At 45.2% G+C, this 24,515-nt stretch overlaps 2 protein-coding genes across 5 annotated transcripts in view; both read left to right on the top strand.

The window, feature by feature from the left end:
• Positions 1-1,004: 1,004 nt before the first annotated feature.
• On the top strand, positions 1,005-23,794 carry ZNF775 (zinc finger protein 775). Of its 4 annotated transcripts, none has more exons than XM_043966106.1 (3): positions 1,005-1,085; positions 15,696-15,801; positions 18,014-23,794. In XM_043966106.1, the coding sequence occupies exons 1-3, from the start codon at positions 1,008-1,010 to the stop codon at positions 19,672-19,674; spliced, it is 1,845 nt and encodes a 614-aa protein (XP_043822041.1). In that variant the 5' UTR covers positions 1,005-1,007; the 3' UTR covers positions 19,675-23,794. The 4 variants fall into 4 exon arrangements, with proteins under 4 accessions (XP_043822041.1, XP_043822043.1, XP_043822044.1 ...); XM_043966108.1 differs by lacking the exon at positions 1,005-1,085 and adding an exon at positions 6,304-6,432; XM_043966109.1 differs by lacking the exon at positions 1,005-1,085 and adding an exon at positions 9,212-9,317 and having other exon boundaries at positions 18,017-23,794.
• The window catches only part of LOC122728051 (zinc finger protein 22-like), a 32,600-nt gene continuing 17,293 nt past the window's right edge, over positions 9,209-24,515 (top strand). The window contains exon 1 of the mRNA XM_043966131.1: positions 9,209-9,317. The gene's annotated coding sequence lies outside the window, so the exon portion shown is untranslated. The remainder of the gene's footprint in view (positions 9,318-24,515) is intronic.

Genomic DNA, 24,515 nt, shown 5'->3' with positions numbered 1-24,515 from the left:
CCCTCTCCATTCCTACTCCTTTTTCTTCCTAAATTTTTATGGGCCCATAGCCCCTTTGTTAGTCCCAAGCTCCCTGATTCTACCAGAACATACCCTAGTCCCTGAGGCATTTGGAATTTAAGGGATGTTTCCTTGACACTTCTATTGGTTGTCACCAGTGAAAAGGTGGAAATACCCTCACCTCCAAATGCCTGGGGGAAATGAGGAGGTGCTCAAAGTTGGTGAGGACTTGTGGCCTGAATCTATTGCTCCTCTTTCCTCTCTAGCTACTTGCTTTAAAAGTAAACTGCTACTGCCCTCTGGAAACACTGCTCTAAAAAGTCACCAAAAAGTCTTCCCCCCTGTTCACCAACAAGCATGGATGGCATGGTGGGAAAGGCACAGGCCTTGGAGCAAGAAGTCCTAGGTCCAAAACCTGGCTCTTCCATTCTGAACTGTTTGAACTTGGACAAATCACTTCATGTCTCTCGGCCTTAGTTGCCCCAGTCCTTTCTGTCCAGGATCTTACAATGTAATATGGGGATACAACTTAGGTAAATAAGTGTGCTATAAAGTAGAAGGTGACAGGAGCCAACGAGGACCCTAAGGGCACACAAGGAGTCTGAGGAGGGACAGGTAACCTTCAGCTTGGGGGAATCAGAAACGACCTCACGGAAGGTCAGAGATGTGGAGTGAAAGGAACTTTGGGGATCCTTTGGTCCATTGCCTTCGTGTTCGCTGAAAGGAATGAAATCACTGACTCAGGGTGCCAGAAGTGGTACCCACGGCCGAACGTGAAGGGTGGGTGGGTGCGGAGGGAGATCTGCAGGCCTAGCTAGGTCGAAGGCCTCCTTCGGGGCACTCTAGTCCCAGAGAAGCTTCGTTTTACTCAGAAGCGGGAGGATGAGTCTGTAGGAGGGTGCATGGAGAGGAGGTGGGGGGGGGGGGGAGGAAGGGGGAGGGGGCGTTGGTTCTGCTGAAGGCGGAGAGATGGGTTGAAGATGCAATTGACCAGGTGCTGGAAGGGGATGACAAAGTCTAGCCCGGGGGTGGCCGCGTGCTCCGGGACCTGGCGGAGACTGCAGGAGTGGGGGCGCTACTTGGGGGTGAGTCAGGGTTAGAGGGGAGCGGATTCCCGGCAGAAGGCCCAGGTAGGCGCCCGGGGACTTTCTTTCCACTCACCCTCACTTCCTTCACTCGATATTTAAAAGTGATTTGGTTTTACCTTTTCCCCCGCCCCGCTTCACCAGCATCTGGGGGGTTAATGCTCTGGTCGCGGTTTCCCACCCTCTCTTCCCAGCCCAACTCACCATGGACCGTTGGTGTTTGAGAACAAAGAAGGCCCCCCTCTAATCTTCTCCGATTGGACTGCTCTGGCCACCTGAGAGATTACCAATAGCAGCTCGGTGTCCTGGGGGCCGCCCCGCCAATCAGCCAATCAGCGGCTCCCGCCTGTCCCCGCCCAGTGTTTAACCCGGCCTGGGGGTGGCTGTATGTAAACCTTAACCCGAGTCCGAGGTATTTACTTATTTTCCTATCTCAGTCTGTCTGTAATCTGTAGCATCCGGAGGAGGCTATGGCGAGGTCCGGTGTCCAGCCCCAGCCCCAGCCCCAATCCCAGCCCCCAGCCCTCCCTCTCTGCCCATGTTAGAGGACGGGCAGGTGACACGGGAGTGACGGACTCCCCTAAGCCCCTGCGCTTTTCTTCTTTTCTATGCTGGCGGCCTCCGTTCCTGTGACCTCTCTTCTTAGGGACCTGCGGGATGGGGAAGAGCAAGGAGGTTATGGTGGGGGTGGGGGTGGTTCTGGAGGGCCTCCCGTAGGAGGAGAAGGCGGCCAGTACCAGGGATATTAGGAGGGGGGAGGGCGGGGTGGAGTGGGATTCAGGAGTTGGAGGGACCCTGGGCTGGGGAGGGGGTATCCAGAAGGGTCCGGCCTGAGCAATGGGCTGGAGGATGGACCGAGAGGCAGTGGGGAAAATACCGGCAGAAAGTGAGGAGAAACTCCGGGGAGAAAGCTGCGGACCTGCTTTGCTGAGACTTCACTTTCCTGGTTTCATTTGAGAGAGATAATGGGGGAGAGAGGTTTTTTCCTCCAGAGCTCTTTGGGTAATGCATCTGAATCAATCGGGACATTGAAATGTTTAAGACCACAGGCTTGGGAACTGTTGGAGTGGAAAGAGGTCTGGATGGACTTGGAGTAAGGGGACCAGAATTTGATTCTCAGTTCTGCTCCTTACTGCCCGTGAGACCTCGGACAAGTCATTTCACCACCGAAAGGCAAGCTGGTTGGTTGGACAAGATACAAGATACAGTTTGATGTCCCTGTTTTCTGGCTTTATCAGATGTCCAGGAAAAAAAAAATTTCTGGCTTTGTGTGATGTCTAGAAATTTTTTTTCCCCTGGCATTTGTCCTATGATTTGGAACAAGCTACCTTGGAACTTAGATTTATCATACAGTAAAATGAGGCTGGACAAGATTTTTAAAAATCAAAATTTTTTAATAAAGAAAATTTTATTTTATTTTCCTCCCACTTCCTCCCCCACTGGAAAAAAGAAAATAAAAAAAAAGACCTTTGTAACAAGTGCTCATAGTCAATCAGAACAAATTCCAGGATCGCATAGTTCAAAAAAAAAAATCTCATTTTGTACCCTGGGTCCATCACCTCTCAGGAGATTTCTGAGGACCCTTCCAACACTGACAATCTTTGATTTTTATTTTACAGATGAGGAAACAGGTCTGGAGAGCCTTTAGAAAACCAAGTGTCAGTTGATGCAAACATTCTATTCTCATTTTGCTTAGAAATAGAAATTTTCATCCTATCTCTTTGACTTGCAGATTAAAAAAAATCAGTCCATCAATTGATGCAGTGTAATGCTTTGATGTATTCTTAAATTCTTGTCCTAGTGTTTAATCATTTGCCCTCTACACTAGTACTAGGTCTTCTTACTACAAGACCACTGTGTCTGGCACCAGGTCACTGTTCTTTCAAAAGGGTATAAGATAGTGATTCTTTATGATAGTGAAAATATTTTTGTGCATATCCTCAGGGAATAGGATGTGGGTGTGTGGATTTAGTTGTCTGGGTCCAGTTTGTCCCCTGCCTCCCAACTCAGATTGGTTAAAAGAACCCCTGGAGAGAGACACCATGGTATAGTAGAGAGCAGGACACCCTCTAGTAACTGCTTATCTTGTCCCCTGACTTCAGGTAAAAAATAGGAGGAGGGTAGTGTTTGTTCTACCTTTGAGGGTGGAGCAATCCCTTGCCTCCCTAAAGGAGAAAGGGTGGCTAAGCACTTCTTCATGCCATAGGGATACTAAATTAGAAAGATCAGTAGGCTGAGAGGTATGCTGAGAGTCAGCAGAACTAGGCTTGCTGGAAACTATGGCAGGAGTGTCTTAAAAGAGGTAGTTGCTTCCAGGGTCTGGATTTGGGGCTAATGGGTGGTACCCTGGAAGACCTTATAGAGAGCATAGGAAGAAGAGGTCAAAGTAGCTGACTCAATTACCATTTGGACAGTGCTCCCCAGGGATTGCTGGTAATGCAAAGCCCCTTAACACAAGGGTAAATAGCTTAACCTCCCTCCAAGTGTTTTAAAGTACAGTTGTTACAAGGACTGGAGGGCAGGGCTTGGAGCTTAGTTTTACTATCAAGAAATGAAGCCAAGGTCATACTGCTAAGGAGCATTAGGACTAGAATTTTGTCCTTGTTTTTTCCATGGATAACACAGCCTTTCTTGGGATTCCCTTCTGACCTTCTCCACGCTAGGATTTGAGAGTTCAGCATCTGGCGGTCAGAAAAGATGGAGGGGATGGGTTGGACATATAAAAGGAAGAGAGGAGGCCCAGGAAGAGTGGAGCAGGGTAGAACCTGAAATGTGTTCAGTGAGTTGGGTCTGAAAAAGTAGAACCTAAAACAACATCCATTGAGGGGAGTCAGAGAGGAGGCATTCCCTTTGGGCTAGGTTATCTTGGGAAATGAGGAGAGGTGGGTGGGAGAGGGTAATATAATAATTATAAATCAGTGTATATAGCAACTTAAAGTTTACAAAATTCTTTTCTTTACAACATCCTTTTGAGGTAGGCAGAGCAAATATCTCCATTTTACAGATGAGAGAACTGAAACCTACAGTGACTTGCTAAGGTTATGTTATGGGCCTGGGTACCTCATCTGAATGGCCCTTGGTACCCCAGAAGTTTTGTGGGGTAAATCAAAAGAACCTTCTCCTTGAGAAACTAAATCAAAGGACAGACATACCTAAAGAGATAAGTGGCACCAGACTGGGACTGAGCTAGCTCCAGGACCACCACACTTTATTCCAGTCTCTTCACTGCTGCCTTTGTGGCATAAGGACAGAGATGGCTTGCGAGATCCAGAGCCACCCCTCACCCAACTTTCCCCAGCCACCACCAGTGGGGGATGGTCCTCCCCCAATAAGGGAACTTTCCACAGTCAGATGGATGCTAGTAGCTCTAAATAGAAATTACTTAATGTAGGTGGATCCTTTTTACATAATAACATAAAGTCCAGGGAGTTAGGTGGGGAAACATTGGGAGGGGATAAGTTGCTTGGGGAGAGGTGGGTGAGGTCCTTAAATCCATCTAGAGTCTGGAAATGACAAAGACACTCAGCCCCAGGCAATTCATCTGCCTGGGTCGGGAGACTGGTTGGGGAATCAGTCAGTTCTCAGTAAATTTTGTAGTTATCAAGAGGGACCAGTAAAGGCTTCTTGTAGAAGGTGGCATTTTCATTCAGCCTGGAAAGAAGGTAGGAGGCGGAAGTGAGGAGGGAGAGCACCCCAGACATGGGGAGTGGCCGGGGGGAAATGCACTTTGGGGACACTGTGTCTTCTAGGAAGGAGGCCAGTGTTACTGGGGCTTGAGTATATATATGGAAGGGAACAAAATATGAGAGGACTGGAAAGGCTAGATTATGAAGAGTTTTAAAAGTCAAACAGCAGATTTTACATTATATATATGTATATATGTATGTATTTTTGCGGGGCAATTGGGGTTAAGTGACTTGCCCAGGGTCACACAGCTAGTAAGTGTCAAGTGTCTGAGGCCGGATTTGAACTCAGGTACTCCTGAATCCAGGGCCGGTGCTTTATCCACTGCACCACCTAGCCACCCCAGATTTTATATTTGATCCTGCACATGATAGCCACTGAAATTTATTGAATATAGAGGGGGTTACACTATCAGACCTGTGCTTTACAAGATCATTTTGGCACCTGAGTGAAGGATGGACAAGAGTGGGGAGAGATTCAAGGTGGCAGGACCAATCAAAAGGTTGTTGTAGTAGTACAGGTGTGAGGTGAGGGCCTTCACCAGGGTGGTAGCAGTGTCAGGAGAGGTGTTACAAAGGTAGTGTTATGGGAGAAATGGGGTACAGGCTTTGGGTTAGGGGTAGGGGTTCTTAGGAATTCCTCTTTAAAGAATTACACCCTCTTGCACGCAAAAGCAGTTAGAATAAGATGGTAGTTTATTTAGGGGCAAGGGAAGGGAAGGAAAACCATGAAAGAAATCCTTGGACCTCTCATGGGTAGATAGGTATGGAACAAAGCATGTGGCTCTAGGTACCAATCTCCTCAAGCAATAGACTGGCAGGTACTTTTATAGGGGGCTGATGGGGGTGTGACCATCTGTCTGTGGAAAGTTCCTTTAGTAAGGGAGGACCATCCCCCACTGGTGGTGGCTAGAGGAATTGGGTGAGGGGTGGCTAGGGATCTCTCTTCTGGACACAAAGGCTGCAGCCACACCCAAATTTATCTCCCCAGGGGTAAGGGAGATCAGAATGAAGGGTGGAGGTCCCAAGCTAGCTCAGTCGGATTTGGTTCTGCTTATCTCTCTAGGCTATCTGTCCTCTGGTTTAGTTTCTCAAGGAGAAGATTCCTCAATGTGCCCCAGAGAACTTCTGGGGGACTTTGGGCCTACAACAGTAGAGTTGGCAGCGTTTCTGATATCGAATGTGAGAATGAAGAGTTGAGGATAGTGGTGTCCCTGACAGCATTAGGAACATTTAGATGGGTGGAAGGTTTTGTGGGACAGATAATGAGTTGTTTTGGACATGCTTAAGATGTTTAGGAGACATCCAGTTTGAGATGTTCAATAGTCAGTTGGAGATGTTTGACTGGAGGTCAGGAGAGAGTAGACATGGCAATTGAAACTACCATAACTCATGAGATCTCATCAAATTAAATAGTCTAGAGCTCAAAGAGGGAAAGGTCTAGGACAGAGCCTTGGGGGCCACTAGTGGTTAGTGGACATGACCCGAAGATTCATTGAGGGAGACAAAGAAGGATCGGTCATATAGATAGGAGGAGAACCAGGAAAGAGCAGTGTCATGGAAACCAAGAGAGAATACAATCCAGGAACTGTCCCAAGCTGAAGAGAGTATCAAAGGGAAGAGGGTGATTAACAGTGTCAAAGACTTATGGAGAGGTCAAGAAGGTAAGAATTACAAAAAGACCATTAGATTTGAATTATGAGATCACTGGTAACTTTGTTTTTAAAACAATGCTTTACTTTTTTCCCAATTACACATAAAGACAATGTTAACATTCATTTAAAAAATTTTTTGAGTTCCAAATTTTTCTCCCTTTCCTCCCTACTCCCCAAAACAGTAAGCAATTTGATATAGGTTATGTGCAATCATGTAAAACATTTCCATATTAGTCATGTGAAAAAAGAGACAAAAAGGAAAAAAAAAGTCAAAATAGCATGCTTCAATCTGCATTCAGACTCCATCAGTTCTTTTTCTGGATGTAGAGAGCATTTTCATCATGAGTCCTTTGGAATTGTCTTGGATCATTATGTTGCTGAGAAGATCTAAGTCATTCATAGTTGATTATTGCACAGTGTTGCTGCTACTGTGTACAGTGTTCTCCTTATTTTGGTCATTTCAACTTTGTATCATCAGTTTATGTAAGCCTTTCTAGATTTTTCTGAAATCTGCCTGCTCATCATTTCTAACAGCACAATAGTATTCCATTACATTCATATACCACAGCTTGTTCAGCCATTCTGTAATTGATGGGCATTCCTCAATTTCCAGTTTTTTACCACCACAAAAAGCTGCTATAAATATTTTTATACATGTAGGTCCCCCCCCCCCTTTTAAGTGTCTCTTTGAGATACAGACCTAGTAGTGTGGTATTGCTGGGTCAAAGGGTATATGCATAGTTTGATTGCCCTTTGGGCATAATTCCAAATTGCTCTCCAGAATGGTTGGACAGCTCACAAGTCTGCCAACTATTAATATCCCAGTTATTATCCTGCTAACTTTGGATAGGGAGAAACAAAGGAGAAGGTGTGGCCATTCTCCAAAGCAGACTTTCACTCTGGCTGGGGAAATGAGACCTGAACACATCACACTATTGGAGAGTCAGCAGAATCTTGGCTCTATTGTTGCTAACTAGCTGTGTGAACTTGGGAAGATAGACGCTTAGCCTTTCTGGGCCTCTGTGTATGTAAAAGGAAGCATCTGGACTAGATGCTTTCTCACCAAAATCAGAGTCTCAGAATTCAAACAGACCTTGGGAATAATTTAGTCCAACATCTGTAGGAGCTGAAATCCCTTTTGTGCCATCTCTGGCAAGTAGTCATCCATTTTCTTGCTGGAAAAATCTCCAGTGATGAAAACCCATGACCTCCAGGTATCTGACTGAGGAAACACAATTTAAACATAACCAATCCAGTGTAGCACTAAGTCTGGGGAAATCGTTTCTCTTGAGTACTTCAGGAGTTAGCAGTGTGATAAGAGAGCTCACATTCTTATGTTCACATGCCCAATCAGAAGATGATAACTTCCGGCTACCACAGCTGCTGGTCAGCTGCCTTCATGAAGGTGGATAAAAGTCATAGGTGTCATTAATTAATACAGGCTCCCTTTTGGGCCTGTGAATGATAACCTCCATCAGCAGGCAGTTAGGAAAAAAAATAAGTGCTCTTTAGGACCTGGGGCTTCCCACAAGGAGCATGGACTTGGCAGTGTTGAATATGCTGCTGGGAGAAGGAAGGATTTCATCACTGATGCTGTCGCTGATGCCTGGAAAGAGGAGCTTCATATACCAAGAGGTCTTTGAGGGGAAGACAGTGCAGTGTAGCTCAGTGCACAAGAGCTCTGGGCTCTGATCCCCAGGTGCTAATTGCTTCCTTTGAGGTTATGAGGATTACCAAATCCTAGTCAGAGAATGGTTTTGTTAGACCATTCCCCCACTGCTGGAGTTCAAAGCTTAGAAACTATGTTCTAATGATAGTTTCATACTGTCTTCTTAGTTATATGATAGATGGTAAATACCACATTGCACCAAATATAGACCACATGAGATCTTCAAAGGAAAAAAAAATCTACACAGTTAAAATAACACTGATTACAGTCTTCACTCAGGTTTTATATATAAGCCAAAATATGATAGGAAAGCATAGTTTATTTTTGGCCCAACACAGCAGTTATAAAACGTTACAAATGGAAAGAACTTTAAAAATCATCTTATCTCCATCATTTCATGGGTCATTATTATTAGAGAACAAAACAGAGGCTACTTTATTTGATCTTGACAGTATTATTTCTTTTCATCGTCTGAGACAGCAAATTAATAGGAGTCAACAAGAGCTAGCATTTTTTGAGCACCTACTGTGTGCTAGGCGCTATACTAAGTGGCTAGAGATACAAAAAGAAGCAAAAGAAAAGGTCTTTCTATCAAGGAACTTACCACTTAATGGATAAAGACAACATAAACCCAGATATGTTCTTGATCAGTTGCAGATGATCCCTGGGGGAAGGCGCTAAGAAGGACTGGTACCCAGGATTCCCGATTCTGGTTCTAAGGCCCTCGCACCCCACTGCTGCCATCCTGAGGGACCTTCCGAAAGGCTAGAGGGGCTAAAGAGGGATGAAGGCTAGAAATTCATCCTTATCATAGGCTTTGGAAACAAGTGAAGGGCTCCTGCTAACCTGGATCAAGCCCTCCCCCATCCCTAGCCCTGGCTGTGGACTTGATCCAGCCAAAGTTCCCAATGGGAAAGTTGGCCGGGGGGAGGAGGGGAGGAGGGGGCGCACTCCCAGCTGGCTCTGGGTGGGACCGGCTTGCTAGAAGCTAGCCAATAAGCTGGCGGGGGTGGGCCGTGGCCCGGCCTGCCGCTCCGTTATAGGTCAGGCCCCCGGGCCGGGGTGGGCAGCCCCGGGAGGCAGCCAATCCCGGCTCCCGCAGTGAGGGGAGGAGCCTGCTTCTCTCGGGGGCTTCATTCCACGGCTGCTGCTTCTCCCCTCGGACGAGCCTCGGCGGCTTCGCCCTCCCTCCCCCGCCGGCGCTGGCCTGACCCGTTCGGATCAGGTAACAGCACTGCCCGTCCCCCGACCCGCCCGGTCACTTTGTGTGCACGTGACCGCGGGGGGGGCTCCCCAGGGACTTGTTGTGGGGCGTGCACGCGCGCGTGGAGTGATCTGCGTGTGTCTGGTGCTCGTGCGTGCTTGTGTGAGCATTTGGGGCCGCGTGAGCTGTGGCCCTGTTTGTTTTTGCGCGTCTGCCCCTGCGTGGCGTGGTGTCAAGTGCAAAGAGCCCTCGACGTGGAGTCCCCAGGCTCCTAGCATTCGGAGCTGGCAGCGGCCAGAAGATGGGTTCGGGTTCCGGCCTTGCCACCAACTGCTTTAGCGTGACCTTGGCGAGCCACTCCCCCGCCCTCCCTGGGCCTCAGTTTCCTTAGCTGTAAAGTGAGAGGGTTGGACTCCGTGGTCACCTAGGCTACTTCCGAACCTCATCCCACGATCCTGTTGGTGTATAGGTGGTGTGTCTGTATGTGTGAGGATATGTGTTCTCTACGTGTGTGTGTTTAACACTCACTGGATACTAATGGCGCCAGAGTTTCCCCAAAGTGAGAGACCACCGAGGCAGCCTCGAATGTGGTGGTGGTGGAGGTCAGAGAGACAGGTCAGAACAGTAGAACTCGCTCCCCTCCCCCCCAACACAAACAGAAAAGATGAGGGTGACTGTGGTAGCTGGTCACCGTACTGTCCTGAGCCCACGTCCACTGTAATTTACCCACACCCCATTCCCCAACAACCATCTTACCCACTCCCAGCTTGGGGGAGGGGTGGAGTGGTCAGATGTGACCTTTAACCCCCCTCCCCCCTTGCATCTTCTTCCAGGGAGTTAGGCTTCTCTTATGGGCCTATGCCAGCAGTTCCTACTTGTAAATGTAGAGGAGGGGAAGGAATCAAGGTGAGCTGGGATAATTAGAGATGCTTTCCTGGAGGAGATAAGATTTGAGCTGGATCTTGTTGAAAGATGCCTTAGGTTCTGGATTGGCAGAGTAAGGGGAACTTGCTAGATGCAGGGAACAGCTGGAGAGAGGAGTACAGGTGTGTTGGAAGGGATTGAAGAGCCAGAAAAAGATTCCCATTCCCTCTGGTAGTTTCCCCAGGGAAGGATGTCAGAACAGAAATTTGGGTGTGGGGGTTTGAAAATAGGATAAGAAAGAGGGTCCATTATCTGTGGAAAATAACAGCTCTTGGTGCCCCCTTTTTTTTTTTAAAGTTTGAGGGTACAGATGGGGAGTGTAAGCTGACACTGAATTTACTATCCCCTCCTAACCACATCAGCCCTGTCAGCTGGCATTGTTGCTGACCAGCACCTTGGTAGGGAGAAAAGAAGAGGTCTGCTCCGAGGAAGGATATGATCCAATCAGAGAAACAAACTAAGAAAGGGGTGGGGGGTGACTGAATAAAGACTTCCTGCCTCATCCATTTCATTTCCTTGTACCTCTGGGGCCTCTTAGTCGCCAATCTGGGAGATATGTAGCCTTTCCCTGCCCCCACTTCCAACCCCATGTCCTCGTGCCACGCTCCAGCAGCCCTCACTGCCCTAGCGTGTGCCTGGCCCTTGCCACCTCTTCTGAAAATAAAGCCCCTTTGTCTCTTCCTCATCCCCCAGACCTCCTGCCTTGGTGCACAGTGCCTGCCACAGTCCCCCCTTTGTGATCTCTTCAGGCGTTTCCATGGCAGCTGCCTTGAAGCTGGCCTCTGGGTTTGAGGCCTCCTCCCTAAGGGGGGAAGGGGGCGGGGGCTTGGAAAGGGGTGGGAGGCTGGGTGGAGAGATAGTATGTCCGGTGGGGTTGTGAATAATGGGACTTTGGACAAGGGCTTTGTGTAAACAATGGAGGATGTGAGAGAAGAGGATTTTTAAGCTGGGGTAGAGAGTGGGGCAGGTGCTAAAAAGAGATTCTGAGGCAAGGTGGGTGATTACCATGAGCCATCTCCCTTTCCTCATCTGAGGACATTTCATTTGGAAAACCTGAAGTCAGGCGCCCTTGTTCTCTGATTGTTGGCCTGATCCAACAACCCATAGGGTTGGATCCAGCTTCAGCTGAGTGATGTGTTCAGGACAGTTGTTGGGCTAGTCATCAGTGTTGGGAAGATTTAGCGTTCTTTCTTTTGTTTCTTACCTCAAGGGGAGTACAGGGTGTTGATGGAGGTCAGGGTAGTAGTGGTGGTAGGCCTGATGGAGGATGCTGCTAGATGTATTAGGGACCAGGTAGGAGAAGGAAACAGAAACCACTGAACTATTAGCAGTGAAGTATCTTGTATCTAAGTGGCTGTATGGTGAGTTAAGGTTGGTTCAGGGAGTAAGGTCTTGATTTTGACCATGTTGCTTGTGTATAAATGTGTAAATATATACAAATCTTTCTTTCCGCTTCTGTCACTGGTATATAGAATCCCTTTTAACTTCCCATCATTTTTTATTCTTCCTACCACTCTCTCTACTCTTTGAGTGTGGGATCCCTTTATCCTTTTCCCTTTTGTTTCCTAATTCCACTATTTTTATATCAGGGCAAAGTTAGTTCTTTGAAGGATCAGTCCCTGTGGAGAAGGATTCTGTCCATGATGATGGGAACATCAAGTTTGGGGAGGGCATGATTATCTTTCATAACTGTTGTCTTCATGTGTTAAGACTAAGTCCTGAACATGCAACATTTCTTTGAATAACTTAAGGAATCTGTCATCTAGGAATTTAAACTCTTCTTAGGCCCCCTTCTTTCTTTACTCATCTCTCTCTCTCTCTCTCTCTCTCTCTCTCTCTCTCTCTCTCTCTCTGTCTCCCCCCCCCCCCCCCATAAGCCAACCCTCTGATGGACAAAGTGGGTCTTCCTTTGGGTTGTCTGAACCTTTGTCTTTGAAGATTTGGGAGATTTGGTGATGCTTTAACATTTGAGATTTGGAAAATAAGTTGGTTACCATTTTCTATATCCTCCTTGTAATATTCATAGCATCTTAGGGGTGAAAAGAAACATTTTATTTTATTTTTATTCCAAATTTAAGCATCAAATAAAATGAACATTTTCTTATTTAAAATAGAACAGAAAAAGAGTATAGGTTGTGAAACAATTTCCACTCTATATAGCTTTTAAATAAACAATACATTCAGCATGTAACTTTCAAAGCTATCCTTGTCTGGGTTTCCTTCTGACTTACCTTGTTTACTTTTGTGTGTTAAAAATTGCTTCAATGATATTTTTCTTTTTTGGACCCTACTGTTAGTCTCCTCCCTCCCACCTTCATTCTCCAAATTGCAGAGAGAGGGGGAGGGAGTGAGGAAGAAAGAAAGAAAGAGAAAAATTAACTTTTGTAACAAATTTGCAGAGTCAAGCAAAACAAATTCCCAGTTGGATGTGTCTAAAAATGTATGTCTCATTCTACACTTTGATTCCATAATCTCTTTGTCAGGAGGCGGATTTCATGCTGCTTTATCTGGCCTCCAGAATTGTAGTTGGTCATTCCATTCAGAATTCTTAAGTCAAAAGTTGTTTTTGTTTGACAGTGATATTATATAAATGGTTCTAATTCCACTTTTCTCTGTATAAGTTCACACAAATTTTCTGAGGTTTCTATGAAATTGTCCCTTTCATCATTTCTAACAATGCAAGAATTTTCCATTACATTCATATATAACATCTACTTCAGCCATTCTCTAATTAAACGTAGTTGTAGTTTCTAGTTCTTTGCTATCACAAAAAGAACTGCTATACATATGGGTCCTTTTTCTTCTATGTCTTCGGCAGATGGGCCTAGTAGTACTATCTCTGAGTCAAAGGACGTAACACAGTTTGGGAACTTTTCAGGGATAGTTAAAAATTGTTTTGAAGAATGATTAGATCTAAACATACTGATGAAGAATTTAGTTCTGAAAGGTTTAAAGCAACTTCTTTTTGGGAAAATGAAGGAATGCATATATTTCTTAGCATCTTTATAAAAACTATAACCATGTGTTAGGGCACAGAGAAATTATAAATTAATGTAAGAAAAATAGAAATGATAAACATATCCTTTACAGATAACAAAATAAAAATAGTAATTAATGCAGGCAACACAAGCTATATACATATATATGTATATATGTGTATATATGTGTATATGTGTGTATATATGTGTATATATGTACATATATGCAAAGACTTAATAATGGCATCCTGAATAATGAATAGGTTATAGAACAAATAACAATAGCTGTGGAAGAAGATGATAATGATATCACACCATAATTTATTTGCCTAAAGCAACACAGAAGATAAAATATATTCCTAAGAACATACATTAGCAAAATAGAAAAACAGAAAACTTGTGAACTGGAAAATTTTTAAATGAACAAATAAACCCAAAATAAGCATAAAAGAGGAAAATTTGAAAACTAAAGGAGAAATAAATACATTAGAAAACCAAACCAGAAAACCTCCTGAAAATATAGAACTGATAAAACTAAACATTGGTTCTTTAAAAAGACTAATAAAAGTGATAAAAACTTTAGCTAACATGAGTAGAAGGAAGAAGGAAAAAACCCAAAATGAACAATATAAAAAAATGGACAGGGTGAAGTCACAATAAGCAAAAGAAAAATGATCAGAACCTTACTCTTGATAGTGTTAAACCAGCCAAAATGAAAATTTTAAAGAGAAGATTAGCAACAAAAGGTATGAAATACTCCAATTAACAGAATACCAGATTGAGATCTTAAATCCTATTTCAGAAAAGAAAATTGAACTAGCTCTAAATGAACTTCCAAAGAAAGGTTTACAAATTCTCTCAAACTCTTGAAGAATAATTAATACCCAAACTATATAAATTACTCTCAAAAACTGAGAGAGAAAACAATATCAAACTCCTTTTATGAGACAAATGTAGCTCTAATGCATAAACCAGGGAACAATAAAGTAAAGAAAAAGACCTATAGACCAATATTATTAATGAATACATATTCAAAAATTTAGATGAAATTCTGGCAGAAAAGAGTACAGCAACATATTCCCCCAAACATTCACTCTACTTGAGTTGGATTTATCCTGGGGATGCAATGATCATTTAAGATTAGGAAGCAACACAACAAAACAGCCAAAATAATGTGATTATCTCAATAGATGCAGAGGATTAAAAAAAAAAAAAACTTTGATATAGGACAACACTCATTTATGTTTAAAATTAGGCAAAGCATAAGCATGTAGTACCTTTTAAAATTATGATCAAAAAGCATATATTCTGTCTTTATCTAAAACCACAATCTGTATGGAACAGAGAAACTCTTCTGGCTTTCATAATAAAGAGTAAAAGCAAGGATGTACCCTTTCTCCACTATTACTTGACATGGTTCTAGATATACTGAAAAGAGCTGTGAGATAAGAAAAAGACATTTAAGGCAGAAAGACAGGCAAAGAGGAGATAAAAATATTTCTATTTGCTTGATGACATGTTGTTTACTCAGAAAATCATAATCAGCCAAGAAATTAATTGAAATGATTGTTAGCTTTAGCAGAGCAGCGGGATCTCTGATAATTTTGTTTTATTGATACCTTTTGGTTTATATATCACATTTATTTCCAAATATATCCTTCCTCATCTTCCCTACAAAGTGAACAAAGATTAAAAAAGGAAAAGAAAAAAAAAGTCAGCAAAACCAACCAATGCATTGCTGTGTCTAATAGTGTATGTCAGTTATTTGTTCAGTTAATGGTGTTCAGTTATTTGAAACTATCATATAACGTCCTCCTGAAGTCTTCTCTTCAGGGTAAATGCCCTCATTTACTTTACTTGTTCTTAGAGGCCTTTTTGCCATCTTGGCTGCTTTTTCCTGGACACTTTCCACTACCAGTTTCTTAAAACACAGCATTCAGAACTGCATGAAGTACTCTAGATGTGTATTAACCAGGATAAAATAGAATAGGACTTTCAATTGTTCTGGATATCCCACCTCTATCAGTGCAGCCAAGGATACCCTTTGATCTGCTTTGTCACACTGTTGACTTTTACCGAGTCACTGAGAAGTGCCCAGGTCTTTTCCATTGATGTCAAACTTTCCCCAATTTGTACTTCTGAATTTGTTTTGAACCAAAGTGTAAGACTGCAAATTATCTTAATTAAATTTTTATCCTATTAGATTCACTCTAACTTTTTAGCCTGTAAAATCTTGTTGGATCCTAAGTTTTCCCCAATATGTTTGCTGTCCCTCCTAGCTTGGCAAATGTGGTAGCCTTGTATATACTTCTCTTGCCTTCTTCTCAAGGGTGCTATGATATTTATGATGACAATCAACCATTACTAAACCTTTATCAAGAGGATTACAGGGGTGTGTGAAAACTTCTTGGAAAGGATCAAACTATACAGTATGCACATGCATGCTGCTATTATGGTGGTGAGTTTTAAAACCCATCATTTCTTCCCTGTCCCATAGGCCATCCAACTTTCCCAGTCCTGTGACCCTCACAGTAAAGGACCGGGATCAGAACTTGTGGTAATGGCATCTAAAGACAGAGATTTCCCTCTGAGTTCTTGTTCAGGTAAGTAATGGGATAAGCAAAGCCTGGGCCCATGGCACCCACCCAAATTCATTTTACCCTTTGGCTTTTCTATTCTCCTGTTCCTTAACTCTATGTTCAGCCCTCTTTCAGCTGGATGCTTGCTGTGGTTCCTATGTTGCCTGGATCTTTCCTTCTCCATAGTATGGGATGGGCTGAGTTGGATGCCCCACAGAGAGTAGAGCTATAGTCAAACCACTGTCAATCAAACAGGCCTGATATAGCCCTAAGAGGTTGGGCCCCTTGACAGTTTCTTGGGAAGGTCAAGTTACTCTTCCCCCTTTTCCATACCTCTCACACCTCCTAGAGTGCATAAAGTGTAGATTTCCCCACAGCCTCAGGAGCATATGCCCCAGCGTTCTCTGAAGAGGCCTTTTATATTAAGATAACCCTTTCTAGTGGGCCTAAGCAAAAAGGAAATTGGGAACCAGACCACAAAAGGCAGCAGCGGTGTGATACTCTGTAGCAGTACTCTGACAGTGTTTGTAAAGCACTTAGCACAGTACCTGGCACATAGTAGCTACTATAAAAATGCTTAGTCCTTTGCCCTGTTTATATAATAGAAAGAACACTAGACTTGGCAGTTTGGAGTCCCGGGTCCTTATCCTGTGTCTGCTACTAACTATCTGTGTCACCCCAGGCAAGTCACTTCATGGCTCTGGGGCTGATTCCTCGTTGGTAAAATAAGGAGGTTGATTGAACTACGTATTTTCTACAGGTGGCTTCCAGTTTTAACACCCTGTGAATCTATAAAGAAAACAAAACTGCTTCCCCATTCTATTGCTCTGTTTTAGGTCTTGTATTTAATATAGGCACCTGGGCAAGGCAAAAAACCATGTGACTTTGAGCAAATCACTTAAACCCTCCGTGCCTCACTTTTTGCTTATCCATAGGTTGGGGATAATAATACTTTATGGGGCTACTAGAATAGAATCATAAAATAGATTCCCAGAATGTCAGAGCTGGAAGAGACCTTAGGTGTCCTCCAATGGAACCCCAACCTGAATCAGGAACCCTCTCATCATCCTGAAAAGTGGCCATCCTGTTGACTCGAACATCTCCAGGGTAGAGAATGCAGGACCCTCCGGCTGACTCAATTTCCACTTATGAGGGGCCAAAGGTTTTCTGGAAAAGCAGTGGTTCCTTAGAGAAGTGTTAAAGCAGTCCCCCAATGGCCTTCTCAGTAGTTGTGTCACTGACAGCCAGAGATGGGGTTGCCAAAAACCCACTGTCTTCCTACCTCCCCCCTCAGGCACTCAGCTCTATAACATTGTACCTGTACAGAAGTAAAGGGGTCATTGGGCCCCATCTGCTCTCCTAACCCAGAATACAGCTGAAAACCAAGAAGGAATTCAAAGATACCCCCAGATCAATGAAGAAGAACCTCTTGAAGCCCATGCACGATTATACAGTGACACTTGCCTCTCTGAGCCATTTTCCCTGGTGATGACAAATAGGAAGCAAGTATAGGAGCCTTGCTGGGGGTTGGGTTTGTTGTTTTTGTTAAACCTTTTTCTGGACCACCAGCATGGGCTGTGTTTCTTAAGGGTTTGTGTGTTCCTTCTGGCTCCCTCCTTGGCCTTCCTGAACCCACAAGGTGAGCATGAGGTAGAACAGGACCAGTGCAGGATACCCTCTGTGTCAGTGCAGCCCAGAGATTCAAACTCAGAGGCCAAATCTCACTTTTATTTCTGTCTTTCTGGACTTCAACTTTTGTTCTTTCTCCTTCTCTCTCCTTTTTTCTATTCTCTCCTCCCTTCCCTTTGTTTTCTTCATTCCTCCATGCGTTCCCATTCTCACCTCTTTATTACCACCTTCCTTTCACTGTTTTCTTTCTTCTCATCTTCTCCTCTATGCTCACTGTTTCTTCTCTTCTTTTTCTTTTCCTCCCATTCGCTACAGTCTTTCTCTGCCACCTTTCTTTCTCATTCCTATGTCTTTTATTCACCCTCTCCTTTCTGTTTCATGCCTTCTTTTCTTTCTTTTTTTTTTTTTTTTGGTGGGGCAATGAGGGTTAAGTGACTTGCCCAAGCTCACACAGCTAGTGTTAAGTGTCTGAGGCTGGATTTGAACTCAGGTCCTCCTGAATCCAGGGCCAGTGCTTTATCCACTGCTCCACCTAGCTGCCCCCTCCTTCCTCTTTTCTAATGCAGAATTAATTACTGAGAGTCATTTCTGTCCATCTCCTCTTCAGCAGGTGACAGCAGCCTCATGGTGAAGATCAAATGGGAGAAGCAGGAGTGGCTTTCCCAGGCACTGGAGGCCCCCGCTATTCTGCCAGAGAAAGACAAGGAAAACATCTTCCAGCATCCTCTGGGTCATCCACTTTGCCAGGTGTTGGGGAAGCCTCGAGTCGCAGGAGGGTGGGAAGAGGCCCAAGGCCCAGGCCGAATTCCCAACGCTCAGTGGATGGGAGGGTCCACAGCAGCTCCTGCTCCTCTTGGTCCACAGTTTCCAGTAGGTGAAGGACACTTTGCATGTCCAGACTGTGGGAAGAGGTTTAGTTGGTGGTCATCACTGAATATCCACCAGCGTACTCACACAGGAGAGAAGCCTTATCACTGTGGCAAGTGTGGCAAGAGCTTTAGCCAGAAACCAAACCTGGTCCGGCACCAGAGGCACCACACAGGTGAACGGCCCTTCCACTGCTCTGAGTGCGAGAGACGCTTTAGCCAGAAGCAACATCTACTCAAACACCAGAAGACACACTCCCGCCCTGCCATCCACTCCTGTCCTGAGTGTGAGCGACGTTTCCGTCACAAAGTTGCCCTCCGTGTCCACCAGAGGACCCATGCCCGTGACCGTCAGCTGGCCCGGGCTGAGTTGCAGAAGCTCCTCAGAGACAAGGTAACGCGAAAGCCCCGCCAGCCCCCTTCGGTATCACGACAGTCTCCAGGCTGTCCCTGGGTAGAAGCTGGCAGAGGGTGGAGGGCCAGGCCTCCTGCCAAGGCTCGGACCTCTGCTGCCGCCTCCGGGGAGCAGCGCCAGTTCATCTGTAATGAGTGTGGGAAGAGTTTCACGTGGTGGTCATCATTGAACATTCACCAGCGGATCCATACAGGGGAGCAGCCGTATGCCTGCCCAGAGTGTGGCCGGCGCTTTAGCCAGAAGCCCAATCTGACTCGGCACCTTCGCAACCATACAGGTGAACGCCCCCACCTGTGTCCTGATTGCGGCCGTGGTTTCCGGCAGAAGCAGCATCTGCTCAAACACCAGCGCACACACCGAGTTGGGGAGAAAGCTTCCTTGTGCCCTGGTTGTGGGGAGAGCTGCCCCAGCCGGGCAGCCCTGCGGGCTCATCAGAGGGCCCATGCGACTGCTGAGCTGCTCCGTGGGGCAGCTTTCCAGGGCCGGATGGTGGTGGCAGTGGCCAGTGTAGAACCGGGGTCTGGCTTAATGCAGCCTGCAGAGTATGCCCTGGGCTTCCCTCTACAGCCACCACCAGCATCCCAGGCCCTGCACAGGGATGAGGTGGTCTTGCCACGTTGGGGCAGGAGTCCAGGAGGCATGACCCAAGCAGGTGGAGGAGTCCCTTCATCTGGTACTGCTGAGCAGCGTCAGTTCATCTGTAACGAATGTGGCAAGAGCTTCACTTGGTGGTCTGCACTCACCATCCACCAGCGGATTCACACAGGGGAGCGGCCCTACCCTTGCCCAGATTGTGGGCGTTGCTTCAGCCAAAAGCCCAACTTGACTCGGCACCAGCGGAACCATACAGGCGAGCGGCCTTACCTGTGTGCTGACTGTGGCAAGGGCTTCAGCCAGAAGCAGCACTTGCTCAAACACCATCGTGTCCACAGAGGAGGGGGCCAGGTAGTGCTAGCCACTACACACAGTATCAAGGAAGAACCTTAATGGATAGAGATGAGACTCAGGAAGTCTCCATGACTGGGGATCGTGTGCATGTGTGTAGCGGGGAGGGTGGGGGATAGGCAGGGGTTACAGTTGATTTACTTGCTTGGACAGAAGACCTCTGAGAGTAGCAACTTTCCTGGGGAGGTTTCTCCCCAACCCTAACTCAAGAGGCAGAGTATTCTTCAAGGCATAGAAAATCCAAACAGCTTGTGGATGAGTCCTGAGATGACCTGCTACCTTGGGTGCAGTGGGGTTGGGTTAGGCCAGGTAACATTAACTCCAGTGACTGACTTCTTCCTGTTTTTCTCCCTACCCCTTTCTTCAGGGGACACACCGTGACCCTAGATGGAGGGAGCAGCCTAGGGAGAAACCTTCATAAATGCCTGTAGAAGTTCAAAGGCATGGAATGCCTAGGATGCAGGCCCAATTAGTCTTAACCAGTTGCCATACTGCTCCATAATGGCTCAGAGAATGGGCACTCCAAAGAGAAAAGGGTCTTCATAGCTGCACTCAGATGCATCATCAACATTGGCAGACTGAGGTCTTCTAATGATCCAGGGAGCTGTCCAAGCTCAGACTAGGGTACAAGGTGGGAGGCCTGGCCCAAGAGCAGTGAGGATGGTACTTGGTTGGGGTTTGATACTATAGAGATTCCAGAAGAATAGCAATGTCACATGTCATTTAGAGAACTAAATGGTACCCAAGACGACTTATTTGGCTCTTTATCAAGAATGTTTCAGAAAAAAAAAATGAAGGATTGAATGTTCGAAATGCTCTGAGTGCTCATTTCCTTTTTTTCTCCTTTACCCCCCCTACTTTGTAAATCTCCAAGACTCTGGAGACTCTATTTGTTTTCTTCCAAGAAGCCACTCAAAAGAATTCTCTTTTTTCTGCATACCATACATGTACTCACCTCTCCTCCTGGAGAAAGGGACAGGAGCAGCTTGCTCTCAAACATCTCAAGTCAATCAAAAGGCTGAAGATGTTGAGACACGCTGGTTAGAGATCGCCCTGCCTTGACTTACTGGCTGGCAAGCAAGTGAGGGGCCAATCGAGGGGAAGATAAATTGTTGGGGTTGAGTGGAAGAATATGGTCTTAGAGGAGTTCTTAGTGGTCCTAGCTACCCATAGCTGCCTACCACTGATGCCACTAGGGGGATGGAATAGGGGTGAAGGTAGCATTGGGTAGACAGAGATAGTGGGTACAACTTGACCTTGAAGGTGCATGATCATTTTTTTTGGCCATAAGTGGGTAGGATATATAGTTTTATTGAACTCCAGAGTGTGGAAACACCTTCTACTGATATAGATGAGCAATTCATCTGTGATGCAGTGTCTTAGGGATTTGCCTGGGCACCAAGAGATTAGATGACTTACCCAGTGTCAAACAGCCAGTATTGGTCAAAGACGATTTAAATTGAAATCTTCCTAACACCAAAGCTAGTACTCTATCTGTTATGTTATGATGCCCTTCAATAATGGTAACTCTTTACTAGTTGTCTCATTTCTTTTTTAAATCAAGGTTGTTTATTGGCAAGGATACTCATGAGGAAATGTGGCCTTTCATATTGACCTCTGATCCCCCAAATTTCACAACCCCAAACACACTTTAGTACATTGCACATCTACTTCAGAGAGGAATTAGTTAAGCTCTCTTCAGTGATAGGGTGCTGGTTGGTTGGGTGGCTGACAGATATTACACAAGAATTGGTGAGAGCCACTAGCCACTGCTTAGTTTAGGGTGTAGTGATCTCGGAGTGTGGCTTCTCACTGTTCTTGATAGTGGCTAAAGAGCTATGATAAGTAGGCACTACAATGGCTCTTACAAAATACAGAAACAGTTTTGGAGAGGCACCAGACCCACAATGAGCAGCTTTAGTCGCCAAAATCTCACAGGCACCAAGCCAGGATGAGAAAGGCTCATTATTGGCATTATAGGGTCTCCCCTGTAGGGAGCTAGCATCATGACAGGTCGAGGAGGTGGGAGGAGCATAGCCTATCCTGATGGAAAAATGGAGAACAGATGGAGAATTTTTCCTTGCTGAAATGTAGCCAATGTTTTGTCAGTCGAATGTGGAGCTTGCTCTTCCATCCATTTCTAATGATACTTTTTCGTTTTCTCATGGGTGAAAGTAGATCACTGTGGTCACAGTAGTTGGTCATGATGGTTCCTAATCCATTGGTCATTTTGATCTGCCTGGACAAGGTCAATCTTCTGGGACCCAACCATACCATGTCTGAGCACCATTGGGCCTTATTTAACTTGAAGCCCATCTGTCTATAGTGCCCTCGTAATAGACCAGTTGTGTTCCTACGCCTTTGGCTTCTATCTCTGTTATGAGCATGTTAACATCCTGTACATGTGGAATTCGTTTTTCCTTCAGGATACCCTTAAGTGTTTAGGACAGGAAGTCTTACCCTTTGTTAGAGTACTTCCCCTCCTCCTCACCTTCAAAATTATACTGCTCCATATTTTTTTTTTCCAGATTCTCAGCAGGGCTCCTTCAAGAATAGCTTTCCCAGCACCGGCCCTGGAGTCAGGAGGACCTGAGTTCAAATCCAGCCTCAGATACTTACTAGCTGTGTGACCCTGGGCAAGTCACTTAACCCCAATTGCCTCACTAAAAAAAAAAGAATAGCTTTCCCTAGAGGCCCAAGGACAATCATGGAAATACTCGCAAAAGGAAGGCCTCTTGTAGAGTAATTAGCTCCACTGAGGATCAGGGAAATGTGTTTTCTGGAGTCACAAAATCACTTGTGATAATCTGGTGATGGCAACCTCCAACTCCCTATGACTGGGAGACAAGGCTGTGATGCTCTTGATACAGAAAATAATACAATTAAATGCTAAGCAGTCTAGGGTTTCAGGTCTCTGTGGGCTAGAGTCTTTGGAGCAGACTCCATAGAAGTGGCAGGTTCTGAGTTGGGCTTTGAAAAGTGGATAGGTAGAGAAGGGAGAGTGGACTTTGGATAAAGGCATGGCCCAAGGTCTGTTTGGGAAGTCTGATCACAGGATTTCAGAATCTTGGAATTGGATGGGACCTTAGAAATTATTTAGCTTAGCTCTTCCATAAATCCCCCCTATGCTGTTCTTATCAACTGGTTGCTCAGACCTCTAATTACAGAGAATTCATAGGCCTGCATCTATTTCTTACATGACAACCCTTCAAATAACTGAAGGCTGTGATTGAATTCCCTCTTTAGTACTTTTTGGTTCTTTCAAGCTGCATGTGACATGGTTTCAAGATCCATTGCTATTCTGGTCACCAAATTCTGCAGGCCCCAACTTTAAAACGTCCTTTCTTAAATGTGCTCAAAACTGAACACAGTCCTCCAGCTCAGAGTACCACGGGACTAATGCCTTCCTTGTTCTGAACCATATGGGTTCATTCAGAAAAGGCAGGCCAGCCTAACTAACTTCACTCTTTTCTGATAGGGTTCCTGTAAGAACAGCTATCTGCCAAACAAACCAACCAAATACTAAGTTAAATACATCAAATGGTGTGTATATTTTATATCAGATAAAGAAGTCTGTTCCTGGGTTGATGAGCAAGGAAGGAGCACTGACTCTTAGCCAAGTGGGCAAGCTTCATGGAGGTGAGATTTCAGAGGTTTTTTTGAATCAGCCAAAGGTTGTTTTTCAGAACAAATGATTTTAAGCTGTTTGGCAAAGGGCTCCTTTGCCTTCCTCCCCATCCCTATAATCTTCACAAGACTGACAGCTGCAGTTATCCACCATCTTCAGAAACTGGTGTAAGTCTCGGATAGTCCTTGGGAAAATAGGAGAATTGGCTGCTACAGTGATGCCAGTCACCATGAAAACCAGCACTGTGGGTGCCACTTGGCAACAGTACAGAAGCATCCATATGCAGTGGGAAGGTCTGGCACAACACTGTTCACAAGAGTTTTGATATGGAGCAGAGAGGGGGACCCACTGGGGTTTGGCAGGGTTAGGCAAGCGCTTTTAAGGGAGCATCCTTAATAGTATTGAGTTTAGTAAAGATAAAAATCCTTGTGATGCTTAAGGAGGGAGGATTGGAAAACCAAGAAAATTCCATCAAAAACATCCCACAGAACTGGGACAGAGGAGAGAGAGTACTGGATAATATTGCTCATGTGACTTGAGGGTTTGTTTTTTTTTTTTGGTTAAGGGGTGGTGTGGTGAGGGGGGATTGGGACTGGGAATGCCCTGGAATGATTTGCTTCTAGAGGCAACTTTGGTATCTCAAGGTATTTCCATTTTCCATTTCCTCATTTTCTCCTCAACCAGGGAGCCAGTAGGGTCACTTCTGCTTCGGAAGTTGGGAAGGTGGTCGACAACTCTTCCCTTTGATACCCAAAGAGAAGCAGGTGTCAAATGGCAAAGCAGAGCAGGTGGAAAGACTTGTGCTTGTGGCATATTGCAGTGGTGTCAAGCCTAGATAGAAACACACTGAAGGTGGCAGATTGATTTAGAAAACCACAAACTACCATTGTCTATGTTCTATTATATTTTTATTTATTTTGTTCAATATTTTCCAATTACACTTTAGTCTGGTCCTGGCAGCAGTATATTTAATACCTATGACCTATTGAATCTCACTTAGTCTACCCTGAAGACTAGCTCTATGAGGGCTGGAGTGAGCAGTCTGAACTTCCTGTTTTCCCCAGCTCAGAACATGGTGTTCTGCCCACAGTAGGTTATAGATATTTGTTGTTTTTTTCACTGAGTCCCTCAGACAAAATATAAGAGGCCCTCCTGTCTCTTGGGAATCACAGAACAGATCTTTGTCCCTTATTCTGCTGGGGCTAGTGAGGTGGTATTTATGCTTATGGATAAAGAGAAAGGAGGCAGGCACTGC

The sequence above is a fragment of the Dromiciops gliroides genome, chromosome 5, assembly GCF_019393635.1.
Source record: "Dromiciops gliroides isolate mDroGli1 chromosome 5, mDroGli1.pri, whole genome shotgun sequence".
In the NCBI taxonomy this organism is placed as follows: Eukaryota; Metazoa; Chordata; class Mammalia; order Microbiotheria; family Microbiotheriidae; genus Dromiciops; species Dromiciops gliroides.
Note: the sequence above shows the minus strand (reverse complement) of the source record. Positions and strands in the feature narration are given on the sequence as shown.

Bases quoted from the DNA above. Each gene is read 5' to 3' on its own strand.
- ZNF775 (XM_043966106.1), top strand. From the start codon at position 1,008: ATGACAAAGTCTAGCCCGGGGGTGGCCGCGTGCTCCGGGACCTGGCGG. The intron at 1,086-15,695 runs GTGAGTCAGGGT...CCTGTCCCATAG, and splicing joins AGTGGGGGCGCTACTTGGGG to GCCATCCAACTTTCCCAGTC. The intron at 15,802-18,013 runs GTAAGTAATGGG...TCTCCTCTTCAG, and splicing joins CCCTCTGAGTTCTTGTTCAG to CAGGTGACAGCAGCCTCATG.